Source organism: Rhincodon typus, chromosome 18, assembly GCF_021869965.1.
Source record: "Rhincodon typus isolate 14 chromosome 18, sRhiTyp1.1, whole genome shotgun sequence".
In the NCBI taxonomy this organism is placed as follows: Eukaryota; Metazoa; Chordata; class Chondrichthyes; order Orectolobiformes; family Rhincodontidae; genus Rhincodon; species Rhincodon typus.
In genome coordinates, this window is record NC_063349.1 from 783,853 (window position 1) to 803,525 (window position 19,673).

Here is a 19,673-nt window from a genome sequence, read left to right on the forward strand (position 1 = left end):
AGAGAGCAGACTCTAGAGGCGAGGAATCCTATCTCTCATCTGGTAGTGAGAAGAATGGGTTAACAATCGAGTCAGAGACTGAGAGGTCCCAGCAAGCGCTGGATAAGCCCAGGACGAGTCTGAAGCGTTGCAAGAAGGACGACACAGTTGAGAGGTAAGGACAGGATCTCTGTTAAGATAGGAGACTCAAAATTGGAGTTGTTCTTTCAGAGAAAGGTTGAGGGGATTTTTAATGTAATTTGAATATTTCTAGGGAGTTTTAATAGAATAAATAAATAAATAGCAGAGGGAAGAGGGACTCCTGACATACTGACTGAAAGGCCTGAGAGAGCAGATTCAATAGGAACTTTTCAAAAGGGATTGGGTGTTCACTTAAAATACAAAGCGGGGGATTTACTGCAAAGCAAATGGGTGTTTGAATGTTTCTTGGATCCTGGATGTTCCTGGAGGTTGTCACCTCCTAACTAAGCAGAGTTCAGATTAACAAAATAGTAACAAGTAGGTAAGTAACAAGTAGGTAAGTACCAACACTCTAGGAAGAGAAAAGCAGTGCAGAATCCACTGGGAGTATGGGAAACTCTTAAACTGGTATTCAGCATTAATTGCCAGAAGATGATAACATCTCAAAAAAGTGCATTCCAAATCTCATGAGGTAATGCAAAGAACAACGGTTGGGTTACAGAAAAATTTAGAAATGCAGTTGTAATTGAAATTTGGTAGTTGAGGGGACTTCTAGGTTGGAGTTATATTTAACACAATACAAGGACACAGTGAGAAGTGGAATTGGGTCATTCAGCCCCTATAGCTTTCTTTACCATCCAGTAAGATCATGACTGACTGACTGACTACCTTGTTGATCCAAACAATCTGTATAACTTGAACTTGAATATTCAATGAGACCGTCTCCACTGGTCTTCAGGGAAGCAAATTTGACACAGAAATAACTCTCTGAAAAGAATTAGAATTAGCTTTATTGTTTTCCTCGTCTTTGGTTTTAAATGGGACATTCTAAATTTTAGAAGGTGCCCCCTCATTCTTGAAGAGTGCATTTACCACGTCAAATCTTCTGGGGATCAGATATTTCAATAAGATCATCTGTTATTCTTGCCTTCAAGCTTCCTCTGAACACAACATTATCATTCTCCGAATCAGTTGAGTGACCTGCTTCTAATATTATTTCATTTCTCAAATAAGAAGAGAAAATTGTATGAATATTTCAGGTGCGGTTTGCCTAAGGCCCTGCACAGCCCTGGAAATACTTGACTACTTTTGTACACCTTTTATAAAAATGCGAAATTCCATTTGTTGTCCTAAACACTCACTGTGCTTGCACACAAATGTTTGTGATCTGTGCACTAAGGTACCAGATGTCTTTGAACCATACAGTTCTGCAATATTGCTTGATTTAAATAAGATCAGAAGTCACACGACACCAGGTTATAGTCCAACAAGTTTCTTTGAAATCACAAGCTTTCGGAGCTCTGCCCATTCGTCAGGTGAAGGTATGTGACTTCTGGTCTTGTCCACCTCAGTCCAACACTGGCACCTCTACATCAAGATTTAAACCATACACTGCATTTCTATTCTTCCCAAAATAAAAAAAGTTCACCAATTTTGCACACTTAATTAACCTATGAATTACTTTTCTTTTGTCTTACTTTTCAGCCTGTGTTCCCAATTTGTTTAAGTCAACTTTTTTTGTTTAAAGTTTTGGCAAAGGTCTGCTTGGGTTGCGGGTGAGGTTGTTGACTTGCTTGCCGGGCTGGCTTGTTTTTGTTCAGACATGCTACCATGATTCCTAGTGGTGTTGGGAGTCTAGTTGTCAGTTCTGATACATTCTTCATGTAGGGCAGTGTGGCCAGTGTGTTAAGGCATACTGTGTCTTCCTGTTGTTGTCTGTTTCGCAGGCATCTGCGGATGAAGTTGCAGGGATATCTGTTCATAGTGAAGATTTTGTATTGGCGCTCTTCCTCTTTCCTGCGTAGTTCCAGAGTGTTGTAGTGTGTCCTGGCCCATTCAAATAGTGTCCTAATGCAGCTTTGTTTGTGGATGTTGGGGTGGTTACTGTGGAAGTTGAGGATTTGATCCGTGTGGGTTGCTTTTCTGTATACTGAGGTTTGGAACTCCCCATTGGTCATATGCTCAATTTTAACATCCTGAAACAAAAGTTGATTGTTGATTTCTTCTTCCCTTGTGAAGTTAATCCCTGTGAATATGTTGTTGATGAGGTGGTGGGTCTCTTCTAATTTGTTGCGTTTAATAATGACGTGTTGTCTACATATCAGAACCACGGTTTAGGTTGAATACGGGGGAGGGTGGTGTGTTCTAGTCTTTGAGTGACTGCTTCTGGAATGAGTCCTGAGATGGATGATCCCACTGCTGGACAGTTGATCTGTTTGTATACTTGACCATTAAAGACAAAGTGTGTGGTGAGGCACAGGTCTAGTAGTTTAAGTACGTCCTCATTGCTGATGGAGCCGCTGATCTGCGTTGCTGCTTCCTCTAGTAATGTTGCCACTTTCTTTCGCAAGTGGGATGTTGATTGACGTGAATAACACACTGATCAAATCCTCAACTTCCATAGCATCTGTGGAGAGAAAGCAGAGTTAACATTTTAAGTCCAGTGACCCTTCTTCAGAACTCCTTAGCATCTTCAGTTCTTCTATACTATTGTAATATTGGCTACTGTTATCATAACCCTCCCCGCGCCCACCCCTGAAAGGAAAGCAGCCAGGGCAGATGGAAGATAATGTCAAGCCCTTCCACTATCTCTTCTACTCCTTCTTTTAGCAACCTTGGTGCAATTTGTCCAGACAGATTTCTCCTCTGTCCATATACAGAATTTTTAGTTGATTCCCTTATACTTTTTGAAATAGGCATGGTGAAGTCCAGGTTTTGAATGACCCACAACATGCTGTCTTTAAGGTTAAATCAAAAGTATGGTTTATTGATGAATTCAAACCTAGGAGATGGTCGTTGCAACACGTGCACTGACGCAATATGCAAAGAATAACAAAGAGGAAAGAGAAAAGGTTACAATTAGGAAAAAAATTAAAGCTTGGAATATTAATTCACTTGATTTTTGACTTGTGTGTGGCACTGCGTAGAATCCAGAGGTAATGACCGCTTCACGTTCTCATTCCTAACCCCCTAAAACTTGCTGACGGGATCTCATCCACCTTTTCATCTATGTTGTCGGTAGCGACATTGACTATAATCACTGGCTGTTCACTTTCTCCATTCAAAATGTTCACTAGTCACTGATACCAGGGAGGCAAATGGCTCTCCATTTTTGAAGAAGGGTCTAGGCCCAAAACATCAGCCTTCCTGCTCCTCTGATGCTGCTTGGCTGCTGTGTTCATCCAGCTCTACACCTTGTTATCTCAGATTCTCCAGCATCGGCAGTTCCAACTATCCCTATACACCTAACCCTGTCCACCTCCTTGTGCTGCCCTTTCATTTCTCCCTGCCATTCAGAGAAGCTGTCAACCTTGCCCTCCCTCAGTGACAAGCTGAAGGCCCCACACCCTCAAGATAATGTATTGTGGATGTCCATGGGTTGTAATCCTAAGCCAAGGCCTTGATTGAAGGCAATTGAATTATTGGTCTCAGTGTGGTAATCCCTCATAACCAAATCAAGATCCATTGTTTGATGTGGGACAGCTTGTCTACTCACTTTGATTGTAGAAACAATTGGGGAGAGGTGACATGCCTGTCCATGAGAGGATAGTACCTACAGCCAACTATTTTCTTTTCTGTATTTCAGAGAATGGTTGCCATCTCCGAGCACAGCAGAGACGATTCAGGGCATGCTCTCAATGGCAGCCCTGCAATACTCAGACCTTCGCAACAACCGAAGAAAGAATAGTGACAGCATGGACAAACGAAACCTTCCAAGGTCACACCAAGACATGAGAGCTAATCGGAGGGAGGAAAGAGAACACAGCCCACGCTCTAGGGCAGCAGAATGTGGTGGGTATTTTAGTGTATCCTGAAAAGTGGATGACTATAGAAGGCATTGCAAAGAAAATGTGATTTTGTGAGGGTTGTGGACTTGCAACTTTGTTATTCCAGATGGGGAGTTAGGTTTGGTGAATATCTAGAATGGAGATGTGGGCCATGGCAAGGAGATGGATATTCAGAAAGGAATTCCTGGTTAGGAAAGGCTAGTGATAGAGAGGCAGGATACTGTTTAGGATTGGGAGCTGTTAGTTAGGAGATGATGGAAATGTGTGAAGGGGAGATACTAATTAGGAGGGGGAAGAGGTTGTGAGAGGACCAACTAGAAACATGGAGACATCAAGGAATTGTTGCTGGTTCTGGCAGCCATTTAGATCATGGTTGATCTGTGTATCTTCATTTCATTTATGGGGATGTAATGGCCCAGTGGTATTATCACTAGACTTATTAATCCAGAAATTCACCTAATGTTCTAGAGCCTGGGTTCAAATCCTGCCATGGCGGATGGTGAAATTTGAAGTTAATAAAGAATCTGGAATTTAGAGTCTAATGATGACCATGAAACCATTGTCGATTGTTAGGGAGCCAGATGGGTTTTTCCTAATGCCCTTTAGGGAGGGAAATCTGTTATCCCTCCCTGGTCTGGCCTACCTTTATCTAGATCCACAGCAATGTGATTGACTTTTAACTGCCCTCTGGGCAATTAGGAATGAGCAATAAATGTTGACAAAGCCAGATATGCCCACATCCTGTGAGTGAATTAAAAAAACAAATGTACCCACCTTGGCCTTTGGTAACCCTGTCTAACATAGCTCTCTCTGTTTTTGAAGATTTCAGTTGACCCTCTCAGCTTCAACTGTCCTTTGGGAGAGGGAGAGAGAGGGAATTCCAGATTTCAACAACTTTTTACATGAAGTGTCTATGAAATACATAGTTCAAATTTTAAGACTTAAACTCATTGTTCTGGGCTAATTATCTTAAATTAACATAATCTAGGGTACTTCTATGTTTTGAGGAGGCAGACAAAATGGAAAAGGAGTGTAGTGGCTGGAATTAATAGTAAAGAATGGCATAAGGACAATAGTGAGAAAGGATCTTGACTTAGTGAAGCAATAAATACAATCGTGTGGAGACAAGAAAAAGGCAGAAAAAATACTAGTGGGAGGAATTTATTTGCTGTAACAGTAACCACACTGTTAGAGTACTGATTAGGAGAACTTGTAATAAAACTAATGGAAAAAATTCATTTGAGGGTTTCAATTTTAATAAATTAAGCAAATGCAATTGATGACAATAAGAGTTTGAAAGATGAGAATATGCAATGCATTTGAGTCTAGTTCCATGCCGTGATGCACAAGGAAGCATTTGGGGAAGGGAATGGTTTAGACTATGCATAATGAGACCACATCAATTAATCCATTGCCCTCTGAAGAAAAATGATAAGAATATGATAGAATTTTACACCATTTTTGGGTTTAAAAAATTATTTAGGGGATGTTGATGTCACTTACTAGGCCAGCATTTATTGCCCATCCCTAGTTGCCTTTGAGAAGGTGGAGAGCCATCATCTTGAACCGCTGCAGGACTGTGTATATTGTCGTTTCTGGTGGCCGCTTGATCAATGCCGAGTAGTCCATCTGGTTTCATTCTGTTATTTTGCTGGTGATCAGCTACAACTAATTGGCAGTCCGCAGTCAACTCCATTGCTCTTTATCTTGAGCCACATGAAGGCCAGACCTGCTAAGGATGGCAGAATACCTTCCTTAAACAGCATTAGTAAACCAGATGGAGTTTTATAACATTGGAGATTTGGTCATCACTAGACTAGCTTTTAATTCCCAAATTATTAATTTATTTTAGTATTATCACCTGTCATCAAGGGATTCAAGCACATGTCCCCAGAGCATTTGTCTAGGCCTTTGGAATAATTGTTCTGTGGCCATGCCACAACATCACTGCCTCCCTCATTGAGTGATGTGCTTCAGACCAAAACATGGGTGAGGTTAGAGACTGAGTCAGGAGAAATTGTATTGGAGAGCAAACTAATATTGAGCTTAAATAAAGCCTGTACAATTATGAAGAATGAGTTAGCTAAGGTGCAGTCTTTGAAATTTACAGACCAGAAAAAGGCCCTTCAGCCCATGACATCTATGCCACATCAAAAACAACCACCTAACTATTCTCATCCTATTTCCCAGCATTTGCCCCATAGCCTTGTACACTTTGGCATTGCAAATGTACATCTAAATAAACATTATAACAGTTTCTGCTTTTACCACTCTTACAAGCAGTGAGTTCCAGATTCCCACCACCCTCTGGGTGAGAGATTTTTCATCATATCTCTTATATATATTCTGCCTCTTCCCTTAAATCAATCCCTTGTTTATTGATCCCTCCATCAAGAGGAAAAGTTTCTTACTGTCTACCCTATTCATGTGCCTCATAATTCTATATATCCCAATCATGAGCTGTGGCCTAACTAGTGTTTTAGACATTTTCATAATTATCATAATCTCCTTTCTCTTAAAGTCTATGCCTCAACTAATAAAGGCAAGTATACCACATTCCTTCTTAAGCACTTTACCTGTCCTGGTATACTAAGGGACTGGTGGACATGCACACCAAGGTTCCTCTGATCCTCGATGCTTCCCAGAGTCCAACCATTCATCATGTATTCCCTTGCCTTGTTTTCTTGCCCAAGTGCATCACCTCACTTTATCTGGATTGAATTCCATTTACCATTGATCAGCCCATTTGACCAGCCGTCTATATCCTCTTGTAGTCTAAGTCTATATTCCTCACTATTTATCACCCCAACAATTTTTGTATCATCTGCAAACTTACTGATCGACCCTCCTACATTCAAGTCAAAATCATTTGTACAAACAGCAAGTGTCCCAGTACTGACCCTGTGGGACCCCACTGGGCACAGACATCCAATCTGAAAAACACCCCTTGACCTTCACTTTCAGCTGCTTAGCCAACTGTATATCCAAATTGTCAAATTTCCTTGGATCCCCTGGGTTGTATCAGTTCCCACATTTGGGATCTTATCAAAAGTCTTGCTTAAGTCCAAGTAGACTACGTTGAATGCATTGCCCTCATCTATATACCTGGTCACCTCTTTGAAAAATTCAGTTAAGTAGGCCAGACATCGCCTCCCCTTAATAAAATCATGCTGACTGTTCTTGATTAATCTGTGTTCTCCGAATGTAGATTAATTCTGCCCCTCAGAATTACTTCCAATAGTTTCCTCTCCACCGTGGTTAGACTAACTGGCCTGCAGTTTTTTTGGTTTGTCCCTTGCTCCCTTCTTGAAAGCAGTACCACATTGGCTGAAATCCAGCATCTCTCCTGTGGTTAGAGAGGAATTGAAAATTTTTGCAAGCGCCCTATAATTTCCTCCTCTGCCTCACTTAACAACCTGGGATGCATTTCATCTGGTCCTGGAGATTTATCTACTTTTATCCAGACCGCACATTTTGTTAAAGCTATCAGGATAATTTCAAAAAACATCAATTCAAGGAAAACCTAACATTGTCCAGAGAAATGACTATTGCTTATTCTGTTAAATTGAAACAGGTGCTGTGTGTGAATGTGTTTTTATTGCTTATAACAAATAAAAGTTTAAAGATGGTGACAATAGCCTAGTTGAAAATGTGGAGCAACTGAGCAGTATAGTGATACATAAAGAAGAGGCACTGTGAAGGCTGGCATCACTCCAGGTAGAGATCAGTTTCAAATCTTGTTGAATGGCAAAGCGTGTATGATCACCATACAGCCAGGCAATGTCCTCTCCAACAAGAAGGAATCCAATCATTGCTCTTAATGTTCAATGACATTGCTATCATTGACATTCCCAACATCAACATCCTAGGGGTTAACGTTGAGCAGGGACTTAACTGGTCCAGCTAGGTAAATACAGTGGTTACGAGAACATGTCAGAGATTGGGAATTCAACAGTTCATAACTTCCCTCCCCAAAGCCTGTCCGCTATCTGTAATGCACAAGCCAGGAATGGAATATGCTCCTGAAGCTTGACAACACTCGGTAAAGCACATGCTTGATTGGCACCACATCTGCCAAGTACAACATTCACTCCCTTCTCTACGCAGTGGCAGCAGCCTGTAGGAGATGCACAATTATTCAGCAAAGTTCCTTGGACATCAACTTCTAAACCCACGTCCTGTACCACTGAGAAGATATATAATTGTTGAGCTCCATGTTTAGTCCAGAAGGCTGTAAAGTTTCAAGTCAAAGGATGAGGTGGTGTGGCTGGAGATTATGTTGATGTTTACTGAAATAGTGCAGTAGGCCAAGGATGGTGAAGTCACAGAAGACATGAGGTGACAGAATTGAATTTACAGTTGACAGGAAGCTCATACACATGTTTCTAGACTGAATGTTGTGCTTGGCTAAGTAGTCGTCCAGACTTCATTTGGCTTTTGTTACCATTGGCCAGAAGCTAAATTGGACTGGCCATATACATGCTGTGACTACAAGAGCAGATCAGAGATTGGGAATTCTGCATTGAGTAACTCGCCTCCTGATAAAATCTCTTCTTGATTACCAGAAGCCTTCCACCATTTCAAAATCACAAGTCATCTGTGTGATGGAATGCCCTCAACATATCTGGATGAACAGGGCTCCAATAACCCTCCTGAAAGTCAACACCATCCAGAACAGAGTAGCCAGTTTGACTGGTGTGCTATCCATTATTTTTAGCCTGTCCACTATCTGTAATGCACAAGCCAGGAATGGAATATGCTCCTGAAGCTTGACAACACTCGGTAAACACTGGGACACAGAAACACCTTGAATATTCTCACAAGACTTTGTGGCAGCATCTACAAGATGCACTGCAGCACCTTCCAAACCCTCGAAAGACAAAGAGACATATGGAACGACACCATTTGAAACAAAAACAGGAGTTGCTGGAAAAGCTCAGCAGACTGGTGGCACCTGTGAAGAAAAATCAGAGTTAACGTTTTGGGTCGAGTGACCCTTTCTGAGAACCCTTCAGGTCACTTGACCCGAAACGTTAACTCTGACTTTTTCTTCACAGGTGCCGCAGAGCAGCTGAGCTTTTCTAGCAACTTATGTTTTTGTTCTTGATTTACAGCATCAGCAGCTCTTTTGGTTTTTATTTGCCACAATCTGAACGTTTCCCTCCAAGCCCCAAGCCCCCCTAACATGGAATCATATCACTGTCCCACCACTAGTACTGAGCCAAAATCCTGAAATTCTCAACCCCCCTCCCCAAACTGTTTACTAGTAGCACTTTTGGCTTTAACCACACCAGATCAACTTTAGTGAATCAAGAAAGCAGCTCACGATGATTTTCTCAGGGGCAGTTTGGGATACATAATAAATGCAAGCTTTTCCAGCAATTTCCATACCCCATTAAATAATTTTAAGGGCTTTTCTGAAATGTAGTCTCTACACTGAACCCTCTTTCCTGTGCCCCCCCCCCCCAAGTTTTTAAACTTGTGATCCTATTTGCATCTTCTCTTCCTTTAATTGAATTGTTGCCTTTTTCGTTTTGAATTTATTTAATTAATTCTCTGTGATTTTGACACCCCAAATGATTGCCTATTCATAAGGCTGCAATTCAGTGACCTGTAATATTATTGTAGGTTCTATTGTGATTCTTGGTTGATGTTCAGCAATCTATTTTTGTTTTCACAGTTGGGCCTGTGAAACAGGAAGCCGCTGAGAGCAGTAGTGAATCGGTGAATCATGAAGCGAAAAGCTTACTGAGAACAGCAGCCAAATTCTCTGAAGAGGTTAGACCCCAATGCTATGTGTAGACTGGATTGTTGGGAACTCTCTCTCTGTCTTGCACATGGAGTTTCTAGTTATCTCATTGGAAAATTATATTTATTGGTTCAGGTCTTTTTAGTGAGATCCTGCTACCAAGAGTTCCCTCTAAGGAGTACAGCTACAGCCTGGAAATTTCTGCTCCAGTGGTACACAAGCTTGCACTTTAAATTAATGCATGTTACCCTCTGAACAAAAATATTGATTAAGTCTGCATATTTCATCCTAGAAAGTCAGTGAGGAAGGATAACAATGCAATCCAATATTTAAGCTTTTATTCACAGATATGCACTTTGCAAATATGCAGGGCTATGTGGATATAACAGGAGAGTGGGACTGACTGCATTGCTCCAAAGAGAAGCAGCATAGTCTTGATTGCCAAATGGTCCTTGTTTGTCAAAAAGGATTCTATCATCTCCAAAAGTGCCCCACATGTCCTTCCTTCCTCCACAGCTTCAGTTCCTGCCCATTCATAGGTGCACAGGAGCATTAATCTCCAGTCATGTTTACAATCTGCATACAATTAAAAACCAGAACTATACACCTAATTGATTTCCTTAACTCTAATTTTTATTTAAGAAAGGATCGTTTTCACAAAATTTCAAAACTGATTAAATCAAAAATGTCCAAGTCCTATGCAAAGGACATATCTTTTCTAGAACACTTAACTGTTTCTTCATACAAGCATTTATTTTGAGGTTGTAGACATGCTCACTGAGCTGGTGGGTTTGGTTGCAAACATTTCATCACCCTGCTAGGTAACATTGTCAGGGCACTTCTGGTGAAGTGTTGGTGTTCTGTCCCACTTGTTCTTTATATGGCTCGGTTTGCTGGGGTGGTTGGTATTACTTCCGGTTTTGTTTCTCAGTGGTTTGTACACAGGGTCTAATTCATTGTGTTTGTTGGTGGAGTTTTGGTTGGAATGCCAGGTCTCCAGGAATTTCCTGGCATGTCTCTGTTTGGCTTGTGCGATTATGGATGTCTTATCCCAGTCGAATTCATGTCCCTCGTTGTTCGTGTGTAGTGAGACAAGTGAGAATTGGTCGTGTCTCTTGGTGGCTAGCTGGTGTTCATGTATCTGTACAGTCAATTTTCTTCTGGTTTGGCCGTAGTAGTGTTTCTCACATTCCCTGCATGGTATTTTGTATATTACCCCAGTTTTTTGCCGGTTTTGGGTATGGGTTCTTTTTACGTTTGTGCCGAAAAGCACAATCCACCATTACCTCCGACCACAAAAGGAAGACACAACACAACCAGAATCACTATCACCCTACCACACATCAAGAACATTTCAGAGATGACCACAAGACTACTCGGACCTGTAGGTATCAGAGTAGCTCACAAACCGACAACCATCCTACGACAGCTACTGACGAGCGTAAGGGATCCCATACCCAAAACCAGCAAAACTGGGGTAATATACAAAATACCATGCAAGAAATGTGAGAAACACTACATAGGCCAAACCAGAAGAAAATTGACTGTACGGATGCATGAACACCAACTAGCCAGGAGACATGACGAATTCTCACTTGTCTCATTACACACTGACAACAAGAAGACAACTGACAACAATTTGACTGGGACAACAATAATTGCATAAACCAAACAGAATTCCTAGAGACCTGGTATTCCAACCGGAATTCCAGCAACAAACACATTCAATTAGACCCTTGTTGTTACCCATCACTAAATCCCCATTACCAACATTCTGAGAGTTACCATTGATCAGAAACTCAGCTGGACTCGGAATATGAATGCAGTGGCTATAAGAGCAGGTCAGAGGTTAGGAATTCTGCAGTGAGTAACACACGTTCTGACTCACTGAAGCCTGTCCATATTCTACACAAGGCACAAATCGGGAGTGTAATGGAATGATGCCCACTTGCCTGGATAAATGCAGTTCAAAGAGCACTCCAGAAGCTTGACACCATCAAGGACAAAGCAGCCAGCTTGATTGGCACTACCTGCACAAACGTCCACTTCCTCCACAACTAACATTCAGTTGCAGCAGTGTGTACTGTCAACAAGGTGCATTGCAGAAATTCACCAAAGATTCTTAGACAGCATCTTCCAAACCTATGGCCATTACCATCTAGAAGGAAAAGGACAACAGATACATGGGAACACGACCATCACCTGCGAGTTGCCCGCCAAGCTAACCACCACCCTGTATTGGAAATATATCACCGTTCCTTCACTGTCGCTGGGTCAAAAGCCTGGTTTTTCTTCCCTAAAGGCATTGTGGGTCAATGGACTGCCGGGGTTCAAGAAGGCAGCTTACCACCACCTTTTTAAGGGCAACAGTGGATGGACAAAAAAATGCTGGCCGGCCAGCCAGCGATGCCCACAACTCATGAGTGAATTTTTAAAAAAAAAACTATCCTCATGGTTCGCAAAATTTTCAAATAGTTTATATATGTATATGGGAAAGGTAAAGGTCCCAACACTGATCTTTGGTGATCGCCAGATCTTCCTCCAGGCCAGAAGACATCCATTAACAATTACTGTCTCCGGTAACTCGGCCACTCCTTATCCATTTTGCTACTGTCTTTTTTTATTCCATGAGCTAGTTTCTCTGCAGACTGTTGTGTAGTACTGTATCAGATGCTTTGAAGTCCCTGTAAATCATGTAGATAACATGTATGCCTAATCAATAATTTCTGACACCTCTTCAAAAATCTCTTCAAAGTAATTAAACATGATTTTTTTCATGAATTCAAACTGGCTTCCTTTAATTAACTCACATTTGTCCACGTGCTTCTTAATTTTCTTCTAATACATTGTTTCTAGAAACTTCTGCACTACCTAAGTTAAATTGACTAACCTGTAGTTGCTGGGCTTATTTTGACACCTTTTTTGAAAAAGGATGTAACATTTGCAATTCTCTAATCCTCTGCCACCATCCTGAAGACTAAGAAGGACTGAAACTATGGCCAGTGCATTTGCAATTTCCACTCTCCCTTCCCTCTGTATTCTTCAATGCATCTTATCCAGTACTCGTGCCTTATCAGAAGCACAGGCAGCTTATCCTCCTTATCAAGTCTAAACTCCTCTTCTAGTGTCTGAATAGCCTCCTCTTTCACCATGACCTGGGTAGCATCTTCTTCCTTGCTCAGTGAAGACATACAAAGTATTCATTTAATATTTCGGCCATACCCTCTGTCTCCACATATAAATCTCCTTTTTATCCCTAATCTGTCCCCCTCCTATTTTTTAGAATTCTTTTACTATTGATACATCAATAGTAAGTTTTAGGGTTTCCTTTTATGTTAACAACCAATTTCTTTCATACTCACTCCTTGTTTTTCTTATTCTCTTCCTCATTTCCATCTGAACCTTCTATTTTCAGGCTTGTTCTTGATTTTATTAACAAACTGACATTTGTCTTTAGCATACTTTTCTGTCTTTATCTTAATTTCTGTCTCTTGTTATTGTGTTGGCTCTTCCTCTCCCTTTCAAGGGAATTTACCCTGACTGTGCTTGAACTCTCTTGCTTCTCTGAAGGTAGCCCATTGTTCAGCTCCCAAGTTTCCTGTCAACCTTTGACTCCAATTTTTTCAACTCTGGTTCATTCTTACCCTGTTGAAGTTTGCTTTTCCACAATTAATTATCCTTACTCTGGAGTGTTTGCAGTTCTTTTTCATATTCAGGCTACTCCTTATGATACAATGATCACTTTCCGGTAAATGTTCTCCTACTGATGTCATTCCCAAGAACCATTCTAGCAAAAGTGCAATTTGAGCTGATCTTCACTCCTCTCAGTACAGGACTGGAATGTTTTTCAGATTATATTTCCAGCGGTGGGAGAATTCATTCCTGAAGTGTATCACCCAGTCACTCTTCAAATGTGCCTCATTTTTAGCTTCACCCCATCTGCAAGGAGTTTCTCGGTACGGATCAACCTTGGTGAGAAGGCTGCCTGCTCCTTTTTTTTGGTACTTCAGAAGAAATTCTAAACTCTATCAAACAGTCCAAAGAATTCCCTCTTTCACCTGTCTTGGACATTTATCCTTAAGTTTGACAGCCACCAAAATTTCACTAAAATTAAGACCTGCTACTTCTGTTCCAAGGCAATGGTAAGTTGCCTTTTGTTTTGTTTGGTTTATTTGAGCTACTTGCACATTTGTGTCATAGTCATTCCATTTACCAGTACCTGGTCCATAGCCTACTATGCCCTGGCATTTTGTGTTTGTCCAGATGTTCCTTCAGGCAGCAAGTTCCATATTTCTACCACCCTCTAGGTGAAAACATTTTTCCTCTGATCTGGTCCAAACCACATACTCCTCACCTTAAACTTATGGCATCTGGTGTGGAATTGCTTTGTTGTGAATTTTTATTCCCAACAATGAGCCATAGACAAAGATATTTATGCCAAAAACAATAGTAATAAATACAAAAATGAGGACAGAATTCCTACATGGATAAAATATGGCGCATAAGTTAAATACATTTAATCGAACAAAAATAGAAATAAAACACTGCATTTCATAAAGTCTCTTTTTAGTATAAAAAGTTGTTTAATCATCAAATTTTGCAAATTGTTTTGGTTACTTTATTTGGTTAAATGTAATGAGGAGAATGATTTCAGTTTCCAATCACATGTTTTTGCCTCCACCCATATCAGGGTGTATTATTTTAAACTTATTACCCTACGTATTGTGTAACTAGATTTGTTGTCTTAACAATCCAGGAATAAAGGGTTATGGTGTGGTTAGCTATTTAAGATTTGTGTCCCAGTACTTTAGCTTTGGGCCCCATTGTAGTGTTGAACAGCCCCCTTTCTAATTTGCAGCTGACATGTACCATTTCACTTCTAACCTTAGAGCCATTATCCATGAACATGATATTCTTTACAGTTTTCATTTTAGATTGTGCATTTGAAGTGGTATTGATCCCATTCAAAAACAGCTATGAAGTTAGAATGGGTCTACTGCTGAGAGACTGTCACTTGCACTGTTGGAAAATTATTCTCTGATACTTAATTGTTTTCTGATTTTAGACTCATTACGGCCCATTTCATCCCAACAAACTCTAGTTAGAACAGTCCAGTCAGTGTTCTGCTCCCGTTCTGTTCCTTTAGCCTTGCATGTTTATTTCCCACAAGTAGCCCTCCAATTTCCTTTTGAATCAGTCATCGTCTCTGCTTCTACAATCTCTCTATGTAGACAGTGGGTTCCAGGCATTACCAGTCAATGAAAACTGAAAAAACAGTGGATGCTGTAAATCAGGAATAAAAACAGAAGTTACTGGAAGCTCAGCAGGTCTGGCAGCAACTGTGAAGAAAAAAAATCAAGAGTTAACGTTTCGGGTCCGGTGACCCATCGTCAGAACAGTTCTGAGGAAGGGTCACCAGATCTGAAACGTTAACTCTGATTCTTTTTCTTCACAGTTGCTGCCAGACCTGCTGAGCTTCCAGCAAATTCTGTTTTTATTTCCATTCAATGGACTGCCTGCGACCTATCACGAGCAGCTGGTATCATCCCTCGATTAGCAATACCTCCCAAGTTTGGAACAATGGGCAAATTTCCATTTTCCAATATCCCAGTCATCAATACATCTTGGGGGAAAAAAAGACAGAGGTCCTAACACTGACCTTTGGAACTCCACTGTCTACCACCCTCCTGGTTGAAAATCATTTACCACACTCCACTGTTTTCTATCCTTAAGCTATCATTTTATCCAAGTTGATGCTGCCTCATCTATTATGGTATTTTGTGAAATGCTTTCTTAAAATCCAATGGTATCCTTGCTCGACTAATCCAGTTATTTTGAAGAAAGAGAGGGTTGATGTATGGTTTTTTACAAATCCATGCCGCTGTTCTTTAATTGACTCAAACCTTTCCTAGCACTTCATAGTCAGGGTAAAAAAAATTAATGTTTCTCAAACCTTGTCCAACACTGATGTTAAACTGACCCCGCTTAAGTTAGTAGAAAGGTCTGTACACCCTCAAATAATGGTGTGTCACTATCCAAATGTTTGGCACCTTGTCTATATCCAGGTGTGACAAACAGCACTGCTCTCTCCACTTAATTTAGCAACCTGGGGTGCAAGTAATCTGGACCAAGCAATTTATCCATTTTTAAGATTTTCCAGTTCATACTACTCTTTGGTAAACACCAATTCCAAGTGTTCATAAAGTATTCTAGTCTTGCCCTGTGCCTCTGAACTTTTATTACCCCTTCTGACACTGATGGGGCCAAACCCAGCTAGAACTACTCACTTATTATTTACTAATCCAGATTTCGCTTTCTGTAATTTGTCATTCTGTTCTCCTATTCAGTCTTGGCCAGTGTTATTGTCCTTTTCACTTTCCCTGTAAACTTATTGTATTCGACCTGGTTTTGCTTGAAGAATTTACCTTACGTGCATCTCCCCCCTCTCTTGTTTAACATTGTCTCTACCTCCTTCATCACGCAGGATTTCTGGCTTTGGTTCTTCTATTTTTGATACCCATCTTGGAATGTACCTGGGCTGTTTTCTGTAACATTACTCAGTTGAAGATCACCTGTCACTGTTTGGTCCCACTTTCCCAGGCTTGATTCCCTCTCATCACAATGAAGTTAGTTCTCCTCTGATGCAAAAAAATTGCTTTAGACTGTTCCTTGCTCTTCATTACAAATCTAAATCTGATAGAACAAAGGTACCGAGTCCACTTTATGTACCTCATTCCTCAACAGTACCTTTTTCTGAGTTGAATCAAGAACACTGCTTAACACTTCATAAGAATTTCTGCACCTTCTTGCCCTTTGCTGTAACATTATCTTAATTGATACTTGAGTAATTAATTTGCCTAATATTGCTAGTCTGTAGTTCTTCCTCATCTGTGATTCCTTTGTAGATTGGTTCCTCTCTCCCTAACTGTTTGGAGGTCTATAAAACACCCACAAGAATGTCATTGTCCACTTTTGATTCTCTGCTCCAACCACATGGAGCCTTTCTTTGCTTCTCCACGACATCGTCTCATTCCAACACTTATTTTCTAATCGATACTCCTTTATCCCTCCTCCTTTTATTTCCTTTCCTACTTGAATTGTTCTTGCAGAGTGATGGCACAGATACAATGGGACAAATGGACTTCTCTTTGTTTTAACATTCTACTATTCTATGACCTCTTCTAAAGTCTTTGTATAGTTGAATATTAGGCATTTTTTAAGCTATGTTTGCAATAAAGGAAACATAATCATATTCCTAGTGTTCCTAGTTATCCTCTTGCTCTATTCTTACCTAACATAGTACAACTTCATTCTGTGGTGCTATTCAAAGCTCTGAATCCAGCTTATTCCTCTTTTGTACCTCTATATGTTGACCCTCTAAACCACCACTAGTTTGTACCTTTCTCAATCAACAAATGAACCAGTCCTTTTGAGGAGAAGTAGGTACATCTATCTAAGGACTGGTCCCAGTGTCCTAAAAATCTGAAGTTGCATGCCTCAAACTACTTTTTGATCATAGATCGTAGAATCCCTACAGTGTAGAAGCAGTCATTTGGCCCATTAAGTCCACACCGACCTTCTGAAAAGCACCTCCCCCTCCCCAACCTATACCCCTGCATTTCCCATGGCTAATCCTCCTAACCTAAACATCTCTGGATACAGTGGGCAATATAGCATGGCCATTTCACCTAACCTCCACACAGGGAGGAAACAGGAGCACCCGGAGGAAACCCATGCAGACATGGGGAGAATATGCAAACTCTAGGCAGACAGTTGGCCAAAGATGGAATCAAACCCGGATCCCTGGCACTGTGAAGCACCATGATTATCTCTGTTTCTACTCTGTCTGGAACTTAGCACTTGAACTGATGTAGAGATAGTGCCTTTGCGGTCCTACGTTGTATTTTCCACTTAGTCCTGAAAATCTGACCATAGGATCTCCATATTTGCTATGTTGTTGGCACTGATGTAAACAACAACTTGTGACCCATCCTTCTGCAGAATATTCTGCATCTCCAATGTCCCTTACCTTGGTAGTAGGGAGGCAGCAAACTGTGCGGGTCTTATGATGAAGCATCATACTGTTTCCTGAATCCCCTTAACAATTTCTTTTCTATGCCTACTGTTTCCCGCTCTCTTCAGTCCCTTGCCCATTGATGCCTTGGGCTGGATTTCACTTCAAGGTGACATCACTGTCAGCAGTCTCCAGTGCTCAGCATTGGTTTGAGCATGGTACAGACGCTGAAGTCCTGTACTTCTTTTCTCTTCCCACACTTCCAGTTGGTCACCCATCTACTATTGTGAACTTTTGCCACTTTTGTTTTTGGGGTGTTCACCTCCTGGAATGTTGGATCCAGGATACTTCATTCTCCCTGATGCTCGCTAGTGACTCCAGCTACCCCCTCTGGCTTGGAAATCCTAAACTTGAGCTGAAGCATTGAGAGACTCCTACCTTATACTGAGATATCTTGATTTTCTTTTCTCTCTGTAGGTATGGAAGGAACGAAAACACCTCAGAAGAGAAGCATCAGTGAGGCAAACTATTCAGGAAAACAAGAATTTGATGGGAGAACGCGTTGACAATGAGGGTCAGATTCCCATAGATTCTCTGAGTGTAGTGTACAGGTCATCAGCTGATCATGTCTGGGGAGACTGTGAGATTCATAACAGCGAGAGTCTGGATCACATCGATTCTGTTATGCCAACGTCGCCATCCATGCATCCATCCAGCAAAAGAACCCTGTCCAATCCACCCCCTGTGAGCAATCAGGCAACAAAAGGTCAGTGACCAATGTCATTTTAACACATGTTCCCTGGTCAAAGAAAGAAAGAGACCATCATAGCATTAATAGAGAGGCTTCTATGATTAGTAAGAAAGTTGACCTTTCATTCACCTTAGGTTGTTTAAGAATGCCTGAATGATCTCATGTTAAAAATTGTCATTATAAACTAATTATATTAACGTTGCAACCCTATGGCAGGTAAGCGTCCAAAGAAAGGGATGGCGACTGCAAAACAGCGACTGGGAAAGATTCTGAAGTTGAACAGAAGTGGCCGCCTCTTCCTTTAGAATAATGGTATTCCAGACCAGCAGTGGTCCAAAGAGGGTCGTGGTCCGACTGCACGTATGGCCACCTTTCGGGTGAACTGTGCCTCAGGAACAATTCCCCAGATGAACACTGTTGAAGCACAGACAAGCAATAATGGTGGAGCTGGACTTTTGGGGGGAGTGAGGAGAAAGAAAGAAAGAAAGAGAGAGAGAGAGAGAGTTGGGGGGAGGTACTGATATTATGGAACTTTTACCAATGTTCAGGGCTTGCAAACATTTTTTTAGAGAGTAGTATTCTGACTTCCTGTTGTCATGTAATTTATTTCTTACAGATTATTTGATGCATTTTGACAGCTTTGAATGATTTTTTTAAAGATAACTATTTATTGAGGGATTTGTCTGATTAACTTCAACTGAATAACAAGTTAGATATAAAACATTCAACCATGTATCCAGTGGACAATTTCTTGTTTTAATTCTTAAGTGAAGAGTTGCTGTCTGTGTGTCTGTCTCTTTCCCCCCGACTCTCTCTGTCCCCACCCTGTCTGTCTCCTTCCACAATATCACTTATGCACGGCAGAGTTTGTGTTTAGTTTCCAATTTGGTGTTTCATCCAACAAAACACTTCATTGTGCAGTATCTGTCTTCCTGAGATCTCTTCACAACCTAAGGATGGGAGATGCTTAGAAAGCTGGTATGTGTTTGGAAAGCTGATTATCTGACTTCTGGATGCAGTATTTGCAGACCTTATTTCAATGATAACAGTTGTGATGCTAAAGGAATTGGCCTCAGAGGATCCAGGAGATTGTTTGTTTGCCGCTCAACAATCTGACTTCTAGTATGCTGCAGAGACACATGCCTGTAGAAATTGTCCAACACCCAGAAGTGCATTTGCTAGGTGATCCAG

General features: G+C 41.0%; 1 protein-coding gene across 1 annotated transcript in view; it reads left to right on the forward strand.

Moving 5' to 3' along the window:
• LOC109918863 (lysine-specific demethylase 7B) overlaps positions 1 to 19,217 on the forward strand; it is a 58,147-nt gene extending 38,930 nt beyond the window's left edge. The window contains exons 16-20 of the mRNA XM_020518815.2: positions 3 to 154; positions 3,767 to 3,972; positions 9,649 to 9,746; positions 18,209 to 18,497; positions 18,699 to 19,217. Coding sequence (XP_020374404.2) covers positions 3 to 154; positions 3,767 to 3,972; positions 9,649 to 9,746; positions 18,209 to 18,497; positions 18,699 to 18,787 — 834 coding nt within the window. The 3' untranslated portion in view covers positions 18,788 to 19,217. The remainder of the gene's footprint in view (positions 1 to 2; positions 155 to 3,766; positions 3,973 to 9,648; positions 9,747 to 18,208; positions 18,498 to 18,698) is intronic.
• The last annotated feature ends 456 nt before the right edge of the window (positions 19,218 to 19,673 follow it).